Source organism: Scyliorhinus canicula, chromosome 10 (genome assembly GCF_902713615.1).
Source record: "Scyliorhinus canicula chromosome 10, sScyCan1.1, whole genome shotgun sequence".
NCBI classification, from domain to species: domain Eukaryota; kingdom Metazoa; phylum Chordata; class Chondrichthyes; order Carcharhiniformes; family Scyliorhinidae; genus Scyliorhinus; species Scyliorhinus canicula.
Window position 1 is genome coordinate 23,170,731 of NC_052155.1, and position 19,753 is coordinate 23,190,483.

The 19,753-nt window shown below is 46.0% G+C and overlaps 1 protein-coding gene across 3 annotated transcripts in view; it reads right to left on the bottom strand.

The window, feature by feature from the left end:
- Positions 1–19,753, bottom strand: part of LOC119972276 (microtubule cross-linking factor 1) — a 229,709-nt gene that overhangs the window by 13,649 nt on the left and 196,307 nt on the right. For 2 of the 3 annotated variants that reach the window (XM_038808709.1, XM_038808711.1), the window contains 2 exons: positions 9,802–9,878; positions 3,818–5,369 (listed from right to left, as the gene is read on the bottom strand). In XM_038808709.1, coding sequence (XP_038664637.1) covers positions 3,818–5,369; positions 9,802–9,878 — 1,629 coding nt within the window. Of the gene's footprint in view, positions 1–230; positions 289–3,817; positions 5,370–9,801; positions 9,879–19,753 lie in introns of all 3 variants that reach the window. The other variant, XM_038808710.1, reaches the window with a different exon arrangement.

Below are 19,753 nucleotides of genomic sequence, written 5' to 3' on the forward strand. Positions count from 1 at the left end.
GTTGTAAGAGCCTTAACCCCCAACTTAAGTCAGAGCAACTTGAATCTCATTCTTCTAAAACTGATAGCTTAGAAGGTTTGATGATGATGAACTTGATCAAAGAATGCAAGATCCAGTTTTAACGTAACAACACAGGTAACTCATTTTTACACTAAAACCGAAGGTCTCTCCGCCGATATTTATGTAACGGATAATTCAAACGTCGCTAAGGTTGTTAACAAGGAACTTACAGCAGTGAGGCAGGCAGGGTTAGAGTCCCCAGGGGGTGGTTAGTAAGAGAGTTTGGCTCTGGACAGAACAGACAGGAGAAGATGAGTAAGACAAGATAAAGAGCAATAGTTACATTGACACAGTTGTTATTAAACAGAAAGACTTGCATTTTTGTGTGGTGCCTTCCCAAAAGCATTTTAGTAGCCATGAAGTACATTCGAGGTATAGTCACTGTTGTAGGAAATGGAGTAGCCAATTTGCACACTGGAAGCTCCCACAAACAGCAATGTGACAATGACCAGATAATCTGTTTCTTTTGTGGTCTTGATCGAGGAATAAATATTGGTCAGGACGCTGGTGAAAATTCCCCAGCTCTTGTTCGAGATAGTGCGAAGGAATCTTTAAATTCCAACCACAAGGGTAGTTGTGGCCTCACCCCAAAAAATAAAATGGTACCTTTGACTCTACAGCAGTCCCTCAGACCTGCGCTGAAGTGCCAGGCTAGACTTCTGTGCTCAAGTGCTTGGATTGGGACTTGAACCTACAACCTGCTGACTCAGAAGCGAGTGGGATCAAGCTGCAGCTGGGATAATGATACAGAATCAGGTTCCTGAGGGCTGTGGATAGTAAGATTACAGAACCTACTCCAAATAGATCGGTCACAGAGGGAGAAACAGATACTCGTACAACTTGTCAGGGCTTGCAAATTTTCCTCACTGATTCCCAAAGTGGGAATTTCCAACATGAGCCACCTGTTGTTTTCAGCTGCTTTATAATTCCGTGGTGGCTTACTGTTCACTGAGCCAAAATCAATCGACAAAGGAAGCATCTGGTTTGGCCGAATTGTCTCCGATCTGCTGCTTTAGTTGCGATGAGGTTTAACAAATTCCCTGTGGATCTTACTATCAAATCAGAATCGAAGATCTCGACTTGTGCCGACTGCACATAGGCCATTTGAGTTCATACAACAGCTCCCATCGATCTAACCACAAGTCATATAAACCCACAGACTATATACCAAAGGTTATAACTCAAAAAGAAACAGATGGAAAATATTAATTTGATGTGAAATTTCATATATAAATAGATCATACATTGCAAATATAGTAAGACAAATCATTTTAAAGATTTTCTTGTCTTCATTATTGATAAGTCATTCATGGTGAAAAGCCTTGGCTAAGGCACATCTAAATGCAGTTCTATTCTTCCTGTAAGGGAAGCTGGCAGGAAGGAGGCAACCAGCACAACAGGTGCACCCACTTGATGGCCAGAAGTGATCCCAAGGGAAAAGGTCACCCTAAAAAGGGTCAGAGCGGCCAGCCTCGGAGACAGTGACTCTGAAGCTTGGTGTGGCAGAGTGCTCTGGCATCTTATGCAGAAAGATTGACAAGAAGAAAGAGTCCATTTGGCCCAGCTGGTCCATACCGTTGTTCGTGCTACACACAAGGATTGGCTTATTCTATAATCCCACCGGCAGATGACTGGCTCTCATGTCACTGGAGTTGGGGAATGGGGGTGGGGTTTGGTGCTTACACCTCTCGAGGTTTCAAACCAAACTACAGCCAAAGGTTTTAATTGAATTGTAAATGAGCTATCAGTCTCGTAGGAACATGGGAATAGAAGTGGGCTGATCAGCCTCTCGAGCTCGTCCTGTCATTCAGTGAGATCATGGTTGATCTCCACCTGATTCCATTGACTCAACTCGATCCATAGCCACCTAGACCTTGGCTGGCAAAAAGTTAGCGATCCCAGGTTTGGATTTAAAAGCACCAATGGAGCTCGCATCGATTGTTTCTTGTCAGATGACACTTTACACTTGTCCCACCTGTTGTGTAGTCTCCTGTTCCCTAACTGCTCTCCTGAACGAAGTGCTTCCGATATTACGGTTAAGTCACTTTGTCATCGGCACCTCAGCAAAACTAAAAAAGTATCTTTCTCTCTCTCTACCTCATCAATACCTTTCAAAATCCTAAAAACCTAAATCCTAAAAGTTTCCTAATTACAGGCGACTTATTTGACGGCTTGTTGTCTTTCAGTTCTGGGGATTTGCTGCGTGCAATAAAAGCAGCACCAGAATCTCAAAACATTTCTTCATGGTGGGGGGTGGGAGGGGGGGTACACAAAATAATTAATTTTCAAATTTCTTATTCCTTTGATCCACAGGACCGAATCTCAGTTACCATGCTTCATTCGACAGCGAATTTTAGTTCCTGTTAACAGCTGCCAGATTTACCACCTCTCACTCTCTTGCAGCCATTTCCTGCTCTCCTTTCCTGCCACCTTTTCCTCCTACCTTCTCTGCTTCCAAAGTAATTTGAGAATAGAAATAAGGTGAGCATTGTTTTCCCAAGGTCCCTCAGTGGTCCCGGGTCTAGCTATTTTGGTCAGTGCGGAGACAGCTGATCTCAGCCTGGACGGTGCTACACCGTGGCACCAATGGCACTAGGGGCATGCAGAGGAAAACATTCAGGGCCCTAATCGCTACCCAGTCACCCTTGCCGGAAAAAAAACATTGGCCGATGTGGGATTGGGGTTCACTGTGAGGCTGCGTCGGGTTAAATCACTGGCCAGCGTACCAGGGAATGAAGGACAGAAGGCACAGACATGATGGGCTGGATGGCCTTTTTCTGTGCCATACCTTTTCTATGGTTTGAATACAGCAGTGGAATTCTATCACTGTAAGGTTGGTTCTTCAATGGCAGGGGGGGGGGGGGGGCGTTGGGCAAGATCACGTGTGAACCCAGGTTTGAAATAAATCGACACACACTCTACCAGTCCAAAGTCAGTTGTGTCTGTCAATGGTGCCACTGGAAAAAGGACACTGGATAAAGAGACGGAGAACTGGCAGTGTGAACCTCAGCAGCATCGGCATAGTTTTCTACCCACTGGAGTGGCACTTGCCGTGCAGTATAACAATGAGGCTGTGGAGTATAGGCACTGAGTAAAGCACTGCCTCTTAGCAAAAAGCAAGTGATATCCAACATAGAAGTGACAAATGTAGTTGATTCATGGGTCCCCCACGGATTCTGGTATGAACCAAACATATTCACCATTAAACAGCAACTGCATCATCGAGCGGACCAAGTCTAGGACCAAGTAACTACATTGTCATCAAATCCTTGGAAATGGTGGAAGGAGAAGATACAATTTTGTTTTCACTTTATTAATGCAACACTTATGTTTGGAAGGTGTAAAAGCCGTTTGCTTTGTTTGGCATTTGGCAAATTCTCAAGCTCCGAGATCAAACCCAATTTAGAATTTAGGGCCAGCTCTGGACCTCTGGACACATGCTCCCCATGAATAAGGCAATCTCTAGCTTTATCAGCAGCCAATGTAAAATTATTTTCAATTCATTATATCAGCCCACAATTCAGTGAACCCAATCCCTCACCACTCGTACAATGTCTGGATTTATTTGATTATAAATTCCTAAATAAAGCCCTTGACACTGAGTTGGCCCATATCCCATTATCTGTAGCAGCTTGCAGCCACAGATCTTCTGCAGGGGGTACAGAGAGTTTGTTTCATAATTAAAGATTTAGTTTGACAACATTCTACAAACAATGTGCTTAGTCGGACTTCAGACAGCCTAAGGATGAAGAATTACCTCAAGGGAGCCAGGGGATGCTCCATCTGCATCTTCGGCCTGTGTATCATCATTGGCAGGTTTCTGCTTGGTCTTTGCTGGACTTTGTTCCTCATTGAAGGCCCGTTCAATGAGTTGTTTGTTTAAGATCGTGGCAGGGTTCTCAGTAAGTGTGGATCCGGGAGAAGGAGACAGAGTCTGTCTCCCAATGAGATCCTCACCATCTCCTTCCACCTCTGATTCGCTGACCATGACAGGACTTGGCGATCTGCCTCGGACAGTCTTCAAAAACTCCTGAACCAAGACATAATTTGACCTGGGTTCGGAGGGCTTAGGCCTGCTTATGGCCCTGGACAACCTCTGTACAGTGTCACAAACTATAGGTGTGTGGTCTATAATATTGAACAAACTCGAAAGGCCATCATTAATGGTAGTGTGAACTGGACTGTCTCGGGTGGTAGTCGATCTTGCCCAGGCTGATTCATTAAATCCCTTCTGCGGGTTGTTGGGCAAGATTCGATCTTTAGGCTGATCAGGTTTCGCTGCTGTTTTTCGTTGCAGCTTTGGCGAGCCGTATTTCGGTGAACAGCACGCACGTTCAAATTTTGCCTGCATTTTCTCAACTCCAGGAGCCACCTGTTTGTTCCGCAAACTTCGTGAGGGCGATGACACTGGAGTCGAGCCTCCCTTTGGTGTCAAACACTTGTGTGGATTGCTGCTGAGGCCCCTGAGACACTCTGTTTGCAGGCCTACATTGATGGTCTGGGTGGTCTGGGTTCCAGTGTTTGTGACACCATTAGTCTGACATGCAATGTCTTTGAACTGGGGTTCTATTGAGTTAGAACGTATTCGGCTTATGACTGAATGAGCAACTTCCTTCATGTCATCACTCATGTTGCCAGATATTTTGAGGTCGTGCAGGGATGAAGCAAAGCCAACAGTGCTACAGATTGGGCGCTCCATGGGATGGAGCCCACCCTCCAGCAGATCTTTGTGGTGCTTGCCAATGTCACATGGCCATCTTCCAAATACATCGGGTGATCCGCCCTTTGGCTCAACTACGTTCCCATTTGATTTGATCTTGGGAAAGGCATAATCTGAATCAACTACTTTTGTCCCATCTTTATGAGGATGTGCGGGCCCATCAAACCTGCGGATGAGGGGTGGGCTGTGATAGAGTCGCACTCCAATTTTATCTGGAACCATGTTGGTCCACTGTAGCTGCTTTTGAGTGTACTCTTGGCTGCTTGTTGTGTTGGTTGTCATAGTGACGCTGGTTGTGAGGTACCACGAGGCAGCTTGAAAAGGTTCCGGGGGTAAACTGCCAACCACTTTCTCACTTTCAGTCTTTTCCGTCCAGGCTTCCGCTGGTTTCTCCCTGTTGGTGTATTCCCGGTTTTTTTTGTTGAACTCTTCAATGTACTTCAGGTCATCTGGAGACAATGGAGGGGTCGCCTCGTCCTTAGTGATGCCTATCTGTAGTTCAGGACCACAAGGTAAGTGCTTCTCAGGGAGGAAAGGGGAACTGTCCATTAAACGTTGGAACTCTGACATGGAAGAAACCGACTTTGTCCTTTGAATAAAACAAGAACATTTTTAATTGCGCCTGAAGAATTAAAAGTGATACTGCATCAGCAAACAATAACTCCGACAATATTTGTGCCACTTCACACAATCAATTTCTTTGCATCCTTTGCTATGTGTACAAGTATAGATGCAACCGTCCGCAAGCAGGAATGATTATTAATCTGTTTTACTTTGTTGGTACTGGTGAAAATCGGAATGCTGACCGATACTTGGGGAAAAATACCGTGCTCTGAATATTGCCACATGATCACATCTGTCTACTTGAGTCAATGGAAAAGATGATCGGGACCTTAGTTTAGCATCTCAACCAAAGGACGTTACTGTACTGGTGCATTGACGATTGTGTCATAAGAACATAAGAACTAGGAGCAGGAGTAGGCCATCTGGCCCCTCGAGCCTGCTCCGCCATTCAATTAGATCATGGCTGATCTTTTGTGGACTCAGCTCCACTTTCCGGCCCGAACACCATAACCCTTAATCCCTTTATTCTTCAAAAAACTATCTATCTTTACCTTAAAAACATGTAATGAAGGAGCCTCAACTGCTTCACTGCGCAAGGAATTCCATAGATTCACAACCCTTTGGGTGAAGAAGTTCCTCCTAAACTCAGTCCTAAATCTACTTCCCGAAGTAGATACTGTCCTGCCATAGGTCCCAAAGATTCACCCAAAGGGTTGTGAATCCATGGAATTCCCTGCCCAGTGAAGCAGTTGAGGCTCCTTCATTAAATGTTTTCAAGACAAGGATAGATAGTTTTTTGAAGAATAAAGTGATTAAGGGTTATGGTGTTCAGGACGGAAAGTGGAGCTGAGTCCACAAAAGATCAGCCATGATCTCATTGAATGGCGGAGCAAGCTCGAAGGTCCAGATGGCCCACTCCTGCTCCTAGTTCTCATGTTCTAAATCTTCAACCTGCATATTAGTGAGGGCTCCCGACTGAGTCAAGGTGACAGTTGAATACTTATTCTCCCCTTGTCTCGGTACCCTGTAGGATTCTGATTCATGCTGGGCTTCAGGTAACCGGGTGCTGTTATCTCCTCAGAACTACACAAACCTCAATATTCATGCATGAACCTCCGCAGTCTATGTACTCCAGAGGTACACAGAATATACAGGACAGGAAAAGGCCATTTGGCTCAGCTGGTTTGTGCGAATGCTTATGTTGCACAAGAGCCTCCCCCCAACTTTACTCATCTAACCCTATCAGCATACTCTTCCATTCCTTTCTCCCTGGTGTGATTATCTAACTTCCTTTCAAGTGGATTGATGATATTTGCCTCAATTACTTCTTGTGGCAGCGGGTTCCACATTCTTACCGCTCTGAGTAAAGAAGGCTCTCCTTCGGGGCTGGTTTAGCACAGCGGGCCAAACAGCTGGCTTGTAATGCAGAACAATGTTAGCAGCGCGGGTTCAATTCCCGTACCGGCCTCCCCGAACAGGCGGCAGAATGTGGCGACTAGGTGTTTCTCATAGTAAATTCATTGAAGCCTACTTGTGACAATAAGCGATTATTTTTATTAATTCTCCCTTGGTACGGCTGAGAATTATCTTCTACTTCAGGACCTTAGTTTTGGTCTCCCCGACAAGGAAAATATCTTCTTTCCATCTGCCCTGTCAAACCAATTCATAATCTTAAAGACTCTATCATATCATCTTTAATCCTTCTCTTTTCTAGAGAAAGTAATGGGGTAATTGTGTCCCCACCCGCTGCCCGCCTCCCTCCCGTCCCCCCATTGAGTCTGTGCTAATATTAATGCAAATAATTCAGCGCTAAGTCCGTCAGCTGAGTTTGTGTTTTGGTATTAGAACATAGAACAGTACAGCACAGAACAGGCCCTTCGGCCCTCGATGTTGTGCCGAGCAATGATCACCCTACTCAAACCCACGTATCCACCCTATTCCCGTAACCCAACAACCCCCCCCCCCCCCCCCCCAACCTTACTTTTTAGGACACTACGGGCAATTTAGCATGGCCAATCCACCTAACCCGCACATCTTTGGACTATGGGAGGAAACCGGAGCACCCGGAGGAAACCCACGCACACACGGGGAGGACGTGCAGACTCCACACAGACAGTGACCCAGCCAGGAATCGAACCTGGGACCCTGGAGCTGTGAAGCATTGACGCTAACCACCATGCTACCGTGCTGCCCCGCATTCATATTGAAAGTGAAATAAGGCTGGGATGTAAATCTATGTTCAGTTTTAAATATCACAATATAATCACAATGGATTGAATGATAATGACAGGAACACTTGCTCCAGCTGCTGTCAAAGAAATTAGACAATCCCAAAAATACATTCATCACAAATGCAGTCTATTTTCCCTCACGAGCACTCAATGCAGACAGGAAAAGACCAATTAGTCTGCCAAACTGGTCTCTTTTGCTAAAATCTTTTCCGCTCTCTTCCGGAAGGAACTGATTAATTGCGGCATTTCATAGAGACCTCCAACAGCTTTTCCATGTTATCATCATACCTAATTGAGTCCAGAAACTGTTGTGAGTAATGGGGAAGGGAGCGGAGTAAACTCATCAATTCCTTGGCAGGTTTCAACTTGAAGGGGAGGGGCGAGTGGTTGTGTCAGGTGGGGAGGGATTCCTCCGAATCTCAAGCATGAGGTGGCAAGGAGCCAGAACATGCATTTTTGTTCCACCAGTTTCCACCAAAAACCATAAAACTACTCAGCCGCTTGGGGAGTTCAGAATCAGCCTCCAGTGATCCCGTTATGTTCCATTAGTTCAACTGCTCTGTATAGAGTGCCACAGGGCATGGTTTGGTGGTGGTGGTGGGGGGGGGGTGCCCCAGGCTAATGTTCTGGGACAGGGGTCGAAATCAGCTGGTGGAATTTAAATTCAATTTATAATCTGGAAGTGAAAAGCTAATCTCGATAATGATGACCGTTGTTGCTGGGCGGAAAAACCCGCCTGGTTCACTGATGTCCTTTAGGGAAGGAAATCTGCCTCCCTTTTAGTGGTCTGGCCCCTGTGTGACTCCAGGCCCACGGTAAAGGTTGACTCTTGGCTGCCCTGTGAAATGGTATGACAAGCCACACAGAGTAAAGGGCAACTAGGGATGGGCAACAAATGTTGGCCTTGCCAGCAATGCCCGCATCCCATGGCTGAATAAAAAATAAGCTTGCCCAGCACACGTTACATATTGGAGTTCCAAAATGGTATCGAGCTCCGAAGTATGTTATGCCCTATTTTCCAACAGTGTCTCCCACCTCAGAAGCATTTAATTGGTTATAAAGCACTTTGGGTTACCCTGGGGTTGGGTAAGCCATTATATAAAAACTACTAAATTGTTCGTACTGCCCGGCTGTTTGTGGTGCCAGCTGTGGTGTTGTATCAGTTGTGTGGTGCCAGGTGTGGTGTTGTATCAGTTGTGTGGTGCCAGGTGTGGTGTTATATCAGTTGTGTGGTGCCAGGCGTGGTGTTGTATCAGTTGTGTGGTGCCAGCTGTGGTGTTGTATCAGTTGTGTGGTGCCAGCTGTGGTGTTGCCAGTTGTGGTGGTGCCAGCTGTGGTGTTGTATCAGTTGTGTGGTGCCAGCTGTGGTGTTGCCAGCTGTGGCAGTGCCAGTTGTGGTTGACCATTTCCCAGCCGGGGCCAAAATGGAAACAGGACGAAAGTCGCAGAATCATAGAAAAGTTACAGCTCAGAAGGAGGCCATTCGGCCCATCTTGTCCATGCCAGCCCGAGGGCACTCAGGTGCCCTTTCCAATCCCACCTTCCTGCACCCGGTCCACAGCCCTGTAGCTTAGAGCACTTAAAGTGCAGATCCAGGTGCCTTTTAAAAGAGTTCAGGGTCTCTGCCTCCCACTACCCTCTGCGAAAAAAAATCCTTCCTCATGTCCCCTCTACACCTTCTGCCTCTTATCTTGAATCTATGTCCTCTGGTTCTAGAATTCTCTACCAAGGGAAACAATTTATTCTATCTCTTCCCCTCATAATTTTGTACACCTCAATTAAGTCACCCCTCAGCCTTCTTTGTTCCAAGGAAAATAACCCCAACCCACCCAATCTCTCCTCATCGCCACACTTTTCTGGCCCTGGTGACATTCCTGTAAATGTCAGGGCCAGTAAGGTCATTCATTTAATTTCAGTGTTCTTAATATTGCCACTTTGTCAGGGTGGCGGAGGAATCAACTCACTATCTGGAATTGAGAAGCTGGTCTCAGTCATGGTGACCGAGTGAGGGCTGGTCTATTACTTTATCCTCCAACAGGAAAATGCAGCTGAACCCAATCCCACCCTCTCCTGATGTATGCTTTCCTGTGGGAGCAACAGCGAGTGCATTTTTCAGCCCTGGTCCAGAGGAACTGAGATGACTTGTACATGGAGTAAGAGTTAAATATTGCTCAGGCAGCCAGCTAGCACGAATTGAACATTAAGCAGTAAAACCTGATCTTGTACCTCTGAAGATTTGCTCTTCGAGCTTCTCTTTCCTGGAGTTCAGCCGCGTCTTTGGTCTCGCAGATGTCATTCAGAGCCTGTAAATTGGAAAGAAGCAGTTTACATCTTACACAGGGCTATGTTGATATTTGCACCATGTCATGTCAGAGTACCTTTAAGAAATGGGTGTTTAAGAAATGTACCTTTAAGAAATGGGTGTTTATCAGTGATGTCAAAGTGTTGGTGGGAGCTGGGCTGTCAGCTATTTACATTTGTTTTAGGCTGTTTGCTGCAGGGTGTGTTTTAGTTTCGTTTTCAGTGTTGGAGCTGAAGCCAGACAGAGCAGGTGTACTACTGTTCTCTCTGCCATGAAAAGACTATCTCTTGATCATTTGGTGAATTCAGAATTATAAATGTTCTCAGTAGTGAATGTAAACCTGATGTGCTTCTGTTCCAAGGTGTTTCTTTTGTCTTCTGGGTGTTGTTTGGGAAGTTATTAAGGATTACTTAGTGTTGTATTTGAATTGGTGGTTGCTGAGATGTTCACTGTATGTTTTAAAAAGGTTAACTTGAGTTCATAAAATAAACATTCTTTTGCTTTAAAAAATACTTTTCCATTTCTGCTGTACCACACCTGTAGAGTGGGCTCTGTGCTCCCCATACCACAATCCATTAAAAGTTGTGGGTCAGGTGAACTCCATGCTACACTTTGGGGTTCTCTAAACCCTGGTCCATAACAACCATTACACCCTATTGTTACGCTGCCTAATGTAAAAAAAGTTACTAATCACATTCCAGAGAAGTTTCAAACTGCCTCAATGGCAATGTGCCAAATGGTATATTTTAGCAAGCGTTGGGAGAGTTCCAAATGTTCTTCTTATGAAGCAGCTCTGCGAGTGACTTGCAAATGTCCTTGAGCAGCTTCACGCTCATTGAGAATAAAGGAACACACCATTACCATACAATACATCGTATGCTGTAAAGACTAGATACTCAGCTGCTCAATCAGACTGCATTAAATACTATAATCAGACCTGTTGAAACACATCTTTAATTTATTATTGGGTCAGTTCGACTTAATATTGATTTCTTTGGCAATATAATTAGCGCTGGAGAAACAGCGTATTGAAAGCCGTATTCACATGTTTTAACTCCATACCATAGGCAAACATCCAAACAACTGATATAGTGCCTTTAATATCATATTGTTCAAGGTGCCTTGGAGTTGGGTGTCAGGCGTAAAGAGGATCAGATAGGGCTGCATGGCGGCACAGTGGTTAGCACTGCTGCCTCACCGCACCCAGGACATGGGTTCAATCCCAGCCTCAGGTGACTGTCTGTGTGGAGTTTGTACTTTCTCCCCGTGTCTGCGTGGGTTTCCTCCGGGTGCTCTCACAGTTTCCTCTGAAAGTCCAAAGATGTGCAGGTTAGGTGGATTGGCCATGCTAAATTGCCACTTAGTGTCCAAAAGGTTAGTTGGGGTTTGGGGACAGGGAGCATGTACAAGTATACAGTACAAAGTCAATGTTAGGAGTTGTCTCCATGCTTGCCTCTACACACATCTCTGTCGAGTATAAGTCTGCCCTCTAGACTCAGGTTATGTGTTCCTTTACATCACAGTGAGGGTAATACTGGACCCAGTCCCACGTTAACCCTCTCTTTGCCAGGCTATGTTTCCCAAGTCCTTATCAAACGTATTTACCTTGTATTCCTGCATATCCAACAAATTTACCTTACTGCTATTACCCCTTCTCTCCTCCTCAGGTCTTGGTGTCAGGACGAGGCCATTGAATCCAGCGAGAGGCCATCATTGAGAATTGCAACGCTCGAAACATCTTGTGAGGTTCAATGGAATCTCGCAAGACATTGCGATCTGGATCTCGTTCCCACTGGGCGAGATCCAGGGATGCATATTTAAATTAGTCGTCAGGCCCATTTAACTATGCGATTGCACAATTCACCCGGGGCCTGGGATCACCGGCCTCGCTTGTGAGGCTTCAACTGGGTGCAGTTTGGTACAGGTTCAGAAAGTTGTGAACCTTTGGGGATGGCACCTCAGGGGGAGGGGGTCTCTCTTTGAGGAATTGATGCCCCCGGGCGGTCAGGCTGTGGGCAGGATAGTATCCTGACACTCCCCTGGCACCTTGGCAATGCCATCTGGGTACCCTAGCAGTGCCACTCGGACACTGCCAGGGTGCCAGGCTGGCAGTACCAAGGTGCCCTGATGCCAGATTGTCTGTGCCAGGCATTGGGCCAAAGGGAACTTGCCTGTAAGAGGTGGGGGAGGGGGAGAATGGGGGGCTCGAGAACCCTGGTAGAGGCAAGTTGGGTGATGTGGGGGAGGGGGTCCTGAGGCCATGGTGGGTGACCTGAGGGGGGTTGAAAGATCGAGGCTCTCTTTAAAAATGGCGCCCCGTCTGCGAGTAGTCTTCAGGGAATGACTTAAAGAGTGGCCTCGACGGGCAGCTTCACGCTGAGGCCAGAGAAAACGGCAAAGAGCCGTTGAATAGTGGGGTCTTTCTGGGCGCCTGCAGTCCAGCAGACTTTAACTTGAGTCTGCTCAATAGTGCCCCCTGTCTTGACAACAGTTGGAGAAATAGTAGCCTCTAGGCGCAATTCAACTAATTGAGAACAAATTCCCACAGTGAGCGCTTTTAGCCGTGACAGCGACCCAAGCTGGGAATCGAACCTGGGACTCTGGAGCTGTGAAGCAACTGTGCTAACCACTGTGCCTCCGTGCCCCCGGTATAACTGAAACCACCAGATTTGGATCCCTAGCTTCCATTACCAATCTCCCTCATCAGCATCTTGAATAGAATGACCGACTATCCTGAAACCTGGTTCTGAAGCTCTGAAGCATTGATGGCGTGCAAAGGTTTCAGCTGAGAAAAAGTCAATTTTTTGCGACTGCACGTGGACATATTGGATTCCAAAAGTCAAATTGCACACATGACATGAAGGCGTGAGACATGGCTGGCACAGAAATATACCTTTACCAGGCGAGCCAGAATTGAAACAAAATCTGTTTGAAGTTTAGCTCAACAGCTATAACAATCGTCAATAAGTCAGACCGTCTGGAGATCGTCGCTCTCGGAACGGTTGATGGCGAACCTCTTCTTTACACTGGTGATAACTTTCCCTCACTTCCCGCAAGGTGGAATTATCTCTTCCTCTGCTCGGGAGATGGAGCAGCTGTGAGTGTGAGGCACCACGTTGAGATATAGTAAACACACTTGCAGAGTATCTCCGGTTGAGACCTTGGTTAGAATGCAGTTCATCGTCCCAGTCCATTGCTATTGCAGCTCAGAGGAAGCAGCAGGTCCCATTGTCTGCTCTAAAGTGTTTTACCATTCCCTGCCTAGGTTACACCAGGGATGGCTCGCAAAAGCAAAGTGCTTCATCTTACGCTTGCCCCTCTCTCCTTAGTTAACGCAGCAAAAGCCGGCTGTGATAAGTTACAAAGGAACCGCGACTATTTGCTGCTGAAGTTAAAGTCAATATTCTTGTAAAATAAGAGTTAGAGTGAGAAATAATATCAGGGAGCTGTCTTCAAAACAAACAAAAAACAACTGACCACGAATTAGGAGAATTCGTTTCTGATCAAAAATACAAGAATCCACCGGCAGCACAGTGCCGCAGTGGGTTAGCCTTGCTGCCTCACGGCGCTGAGGTCCCAGGTTCGATCCCGGCTCTGGATCACTGTCCGTGTGGAGTTTGCACATTCTCCCCGTGTCTGCGTGGGTTTCGCCCCCACAACCCAAAGATGTGCAGGGTAGGTGGATTGAACACACTAAATTGCCCCTTAATTGGAAAAGAATGAATTGGATACACTAAATTAAAAAAAAAATACAAGAATCCACATGTGCTTTGGGGCTGGTTTCTCCGTCCCACCACGCCAGATTTCTGTTTCACCCAGCCGGTGGGATTCTCTGTTTCACCGGCTGGTCAATGGGGTTTCCCATTGTGGGGCAGCCCCACGCCATCAGGAAACCCCCGTGCTGCCGGCAAAATGGAGCATCCCGACGGCGGCGAATCCAGCACGAGATACTAGTGAGCAGGGATGTTTAAAACAATGGACCTCTATTGACAGTGTGTTATTTCATACATGGCTGCCCTTCTCTCTCTCTGTTTCCTACACTAGGATTTATGACCTCACATCTGGTGAAGACATTAATATAACAGAGCTTCACTAGCGTTAATAAGAATTACTACAAATGCATAAAAGTACCTCCCCCTGCCAATTAAATGTCCCCAACAAGTTCAAAACATGTTGAACATGAACAATAGTCAATAAGACGGACGGTCTGGGGGTCGTCGCTCTCGGAACAGTTGACGGCGAACCTCTTCTTTACACTGGTGGTAACTTCTGGCATTTCTAATTGCACTAACATTATCGGTATTTGGTATAACCGGCATTGATGTAGGAACTAGAGGTGGTCCCTCTGTCTGACCAGAAGGCGAGGTATATTTTCCTCAACAGAGTCCGTTCGTGTTGGGGTTGCAGGAAGGGTCAAGTCATGACTTTGTAGGGTTGAACCTGGATTTTCCACAGGCCATGGTTCTGTTCTTCCAGCCAGCAACTGGTCTGCATGTAACGCTTCTTTAGCTTGCGCGAAAGCGTTGTTGCATTGATCCGACCACTTTCACTTCTTGTTCTGGTCCAAGAGGTTATGTAATGGTTTCAGAACTGTTGCCAGGTTTGGGACAAATATTCCATAGCAGGGAATTAGAAAACTGCCAAAAAAAACACCTTCATTCAGAAAAGGAGGGAGACAAGTAACTATCAGCCAGCGAGCTTAACGTCTGTTGTTGGGAACAAAAGGCTGCTTGCGGCTGGGATTCGTGAACCAGCTACTTTAAAACTGGCCAGTTTTGGGACTGGCATGATCGGTAATCCCGGCTGGGACTGATGTACTGTATGCCGTGTTGCAGTCCTATTTATCTTTGACGAAATAAACCTTTGTGGTTAAACCTTCTCGGGACTATTGTGGATATTATAAATGCATTATATAATCAAGCAGAGTCAGCGTGGCTTCATGAAGGGGAAATCATACCTGACAAATTTATGATAATTCTTTGTGGTGGTAACGAGCAGGTAAATGAAGGGGAACCAGGAGATGTAGGACAGCACGGTAGCATAGTGGTTAGCACTGTGGCTTCACAGCGCCAGGGTCCCAGGTTCGATTCCCTGCTGGGTCACTGTCTGTGCGGAGTCTGCACGTTCTTCCCATGTCTGCGTGGGTTTCCTCCGGGTGCTCCGGTTTCCTTCCACAGTCCAAAGACGTGCAGGTTAGGTGGAGTGGCCATGATAAATTGCCCATCGTATCCAAAAAGGTTAGGAGGGGTGAGTGGGTTACGGGGATAGGGTGGAAGTGAGGGCGTAAGTGGGTCGGTGCAGACTTGATGGGCCAAATGGCCTCCTTCTGCACTGCATGTTCTATGTGAAAGACTTGGGTTTCCAAAAGGCATTCGATAAGGTACCACACAGAATAAGTTAAGAGCCCATAGTGTTGGGGCAGTATATTAACATGGATGAAGATTGCCTAACGGATAGAAACCAGAGAGTTGGGATAAGAGAAGCATTTTCAGGAATGCAACCTGTAACTAGTGGAGTGCCACAGGGATCAGTGCTGGGGCCACAATTGTTCACAATATATATTAATGACTTGGATGAGGCAATCGAATGGACCACTGCTACGTTTGCAGATAGGTGGGAAGGCTAATGGTGAGGGTGACACAAAGGGTCAACAGAGGAATAGAGACAGGTTAGGTGAGTGGGCAAATGCATGGCAGATGGAATATAATGTAGGAAAATATGAAGTTATCCGCTTTGATAGGAAGAATAAAGGAGCTGAATATTATTTAAATGGCGAAAGACTGCAGGAGTCTTGCTAAAACTATGCAAGGTGTTAGACGCTACCCGAAATACTGTGCACAGTTTTGGTGCCCTTATCTAAGGAATAATGTACTGGCATTGGAGGCAGTCCAGAGATGGTTCATATGGTTCACTAGGTTGATCCCAGGAATGGAGGGATTTTCTTACGAGGAGAGGTTGAGCCTATACTCATTGAATTTAGACGAATGAGAGCTGGCCTTATTGAGACATACAGGATTCTCGGGACGCTTTAAAAAAATTGTTTTATTCATTTACGGGATGAATTTACGTCGCTGGTTAGGCCAGCATTTATTGCCCATCCCTAGTTGCCCTTCAGAAGATGGTGGTGAGTTTCCATCTTGAACCGTTGCAGTCGTTGGGGTGTAGGTACACCCATTGTGCTGTTAGGGAGGGAGTTCCAGGATTTTGGCCCAGCGACAGAGAAGGAACGGCGATATATTTCCTTGACAGGGTAGATGCTGAGAGATTGTTTCCCCTTTTGGGAGAGTCTAGGATCAGAGGGCACAATCTCAGAGTTAGGGGTCACCCATTTAAGAAAGAGATGAGGAGGAATTTCTTCTTTCATAGGGTAGTGAATCTGTGGAATTCTTTACCATAGAAGGCCGTAGTAGAGACTGGGTTGTTAGGTATGTTCGAAGACTGATATAGACAGATCTAATCATTAAGGGAATCAAGGCTTACTGGGATACGGCAAGAAAGTGGGATTAAGGGTTATATCAGATCAGTCATAATCTCATTGAATGGTAGAGTAGAGCCGATGGGCCGAGTGTCTTACTTCTGCTCCTGTGTCTTATGGTCTTGTAGTTCAACAATCCCAGGATGGAACAAATTTGGTTAATATTTTAAGGTCCAGGCACCTTTGAACAATTTGTGAAGGCCAGTAGTGTCAATCACATGTCCCAAATACTCAACGGTGGATTGGAGGAACTCACACTTGTCCTTACGGACTGTCATATCATGGTCTCCCAATCTCTGGAGAGTGATGTCCAGATTTAAAAGGCGCTTGTCTTCATCTCTTCCAGTGACTAAGATGTCATACGGATAGCACTGGACTCCACTCAGTCTACTCAGGGTCTGATCCATTGCTCTTTGAAACAATGCAGGAGCTGATGTGATACCAAAGGGCAATCTTTGGTACCGGAACAAGCCTTTACGTGTCACAAGTGTCAAGACGTTTCTGTGACTTCTCATTCACATTCAACCGTAAGTAAGCTTGGCTCAGATCAATTTTCCTGAAAAGTTGGCCTCCTGCCAATCCTACAAACAAATCATCAATGTGAGTCGGTGGGCACTGTTCAGCACATGACACTGGATTTATGGTGACCTTGAAATCCCTGCAAATCCTGATGGATCCATCTTTCTTGATGACTGGAACTCTTGGCATGGCCCATTCACTGATGCTGACAAGTTCCTAGACTCCGGACTTCACATGTCACTCCACCTTTGTCCTAATAGCCTATAGTACTGGATAAAAGCAAATTACTGCGGATGCTGGAATCGGAAATGAAAGAGAAAATGCTGGAAAATCTCAGCAGGTCTGGCAGCATCTGTAGGGAGAGAAAAGAGCTAACGCTTCGAGTCCAATGACTTTTTATCAAAGCATATAGTACTGACCTTGCCTTCAAGCATTTAACCTGGCTTCTCTCTTTTACTTTGTTTAACTGTAATATCTTTCATGTTCTCTAATTTACCATCGATCACAACAATGTGCTTCTTTAAAATTTTTGTAAGGCCAGATTCTCTATTGGTCATCATGTTGCATTCGGCCCATTTCAGTAGAATCTTGTCCAGCCATGTTTGACCCATCAACGCTGAATAATGTCCCTTTACTACATATAGAGACAAATTTCCTGTTTGCCCATTAAGTTCCACAGCTACTTCAATGCAGCCCTTCAGTGGAACCACTTCTCCTGCCAATGTCTTCAGCTCTATCCTTGATGGCCTTAACGGAATATGTTTAAGTCTTGCCTTTTAGACAGTCTCTGGCACCAATGAGATTGCTGCTCTAGTGTAACTTCCATCCTTACTGGCTGCCCATCCAGATCCTTTGGGAAAACAAATGGACATTCTACTTTTTATTTTGTTTAAAGGTTGCCTTGGTTTGTTCTTCCTTCTTCTTTTTACTCAGAGCTTGCTTGTTCTTCCTGCAGGCACACACTATGTGCCATTTTCCCCTCACAGCTTTGACATAGCAAATCATTACACCAACATTCAGCAGCAGAATGTCCTGGCTTTACACATCAGTAACATGTACGAATCTCAAGATTCTTGCGTGTCAATTCAGCAGCTATTTTGTGTGTTTGAGTACACAAATTCAATTGCTGAGCTTCCTCTGCAGCCAGCTCCATAGAGGCGGCTATTTCCATAGCCCTCTGCAGAGTTCTTACTTCCATTATCTGTGCCTGATGATGGGGGCCCCCCCCAAGGCTTCCATCGGACTGGCCCTTGGCCTCCTCTCCGTGATGCCAGCCTGCTGCAGATGCCACTCCAGCCTTGCGATTTAGCTCAATTGATTGTGAAATATCTGCCTCAGATGTCAGGATTGGCCTGCAGGAGGGGAGGCAGGCAAATGAGAGGGAATTAACATGGGTCATCACTGGCCTGCGGCACTGCTGTAAGACAAGACAGAACAAGAGCCCTCCAGGTTGAATTAAAGGAGAAAAGGAGAGAGACTTAGCTCTTCACAAGCAGTACTTCAGTGCCTGTTCAAGCACGGTGGTATGACCGAGGTAGATCTGGGAAAATCTAAGCAAGGTCAGATTTGGGACTGGGGTTTTGAAGCAGGCTGGTTTAGCTGGGGCTGGTTTAGCACACAGCTAAATCGCTGGCTTTGAAAGCAGACCAAGGCAGGCCAGCAGCACGGTTCAATTCCCGTACCAGCCTCCCCAAACAGGCGCCAGAATGTGGCGACTAGGGGCTTTTCACAGTAACTTAATTGAAGCCTACTTGTGACAACAAGCGATTTTCATTTTTTTCATTTCTTTCATTCAATATCCCCCTGATTAGAATGTTCATGGGGGGCGGGGGGCAATGCCTAATGCAGGTGCTTTGAGTGGTGGGGAGTGGAGGCTGCCAATTAGGTGGACAATGCATTACTAGCTAATGACTGGTGGAGGCTGATCATGCCCCGGATTTGGTGCCACCAAATTGGTGCATTTTGTGTTCAATGAACAGACTTGATGGGGACAAATTTCTCCTCCAGGACGTGATTATAGGAATGGGGTAGCAATACATTTCTCCGATTCCACTTGGCAGTGAAAAATCTTGCTGCACATTAAAAATGAGCTTCAAAGCTTCAGCACTGCCAGGCACGTGCTTCCTCTGGCGGCCGTACTTTCAAGTCGCACCCAATGCTCAGGCAATGTGGATCTCTCTCTATGCACACTGACAAGACATAAGCAGAGCTTTGTCCACTGTTGTCTGAATGCTGGAGACGTCTCACTACAGTATAATGAAGAGTGCATCTGGTGACTATTCGTTAACACAAAAAACGTCGGGTTTTTTGAATTCTAAAAAGTCAGATGGACGTTGGTCACTTTGGACGAGTTTACGTAAAAGCTGCAGCTGTATTACAGGTAGCACATTTACCTGCAACATGGATGTCATAATATCCGCTCATGTATATCATGAGATGCAGACAGGCAGTGATTGACACACAGGATAACCAATGAACACACACGACACAGAACAACCAATCACCAGGCAGGACACCACCACTATAAAGCCCACAGGGCATTAAGGCTCTCCCTCTCTCACAGGACACGGCCAGGGGGATAGTCGCAGTGCACAGGCCAATGAACATCATCACCATGTGATAGAGAGCTAGTAGGAGGTTATCAGTTAGGTTAATAGAGTGTCAACCCACAGCAGATTATGTACAGCAATCAACAGGTTCAATAAAACAGTATTGGACCATCTCCTGTGTCGGAAGCCTGTTTCTCCTTTTACTGCACCCAGTTGCAGTCAATGTTAGACCAACACAGATAACACATCAATGGAAACTTTGTAGAGTCTGTAATCTACCAGGCCTACATTGACAAACGTGAGGGAAAGGGTGCTCTTTCAATGTTGAGTGCA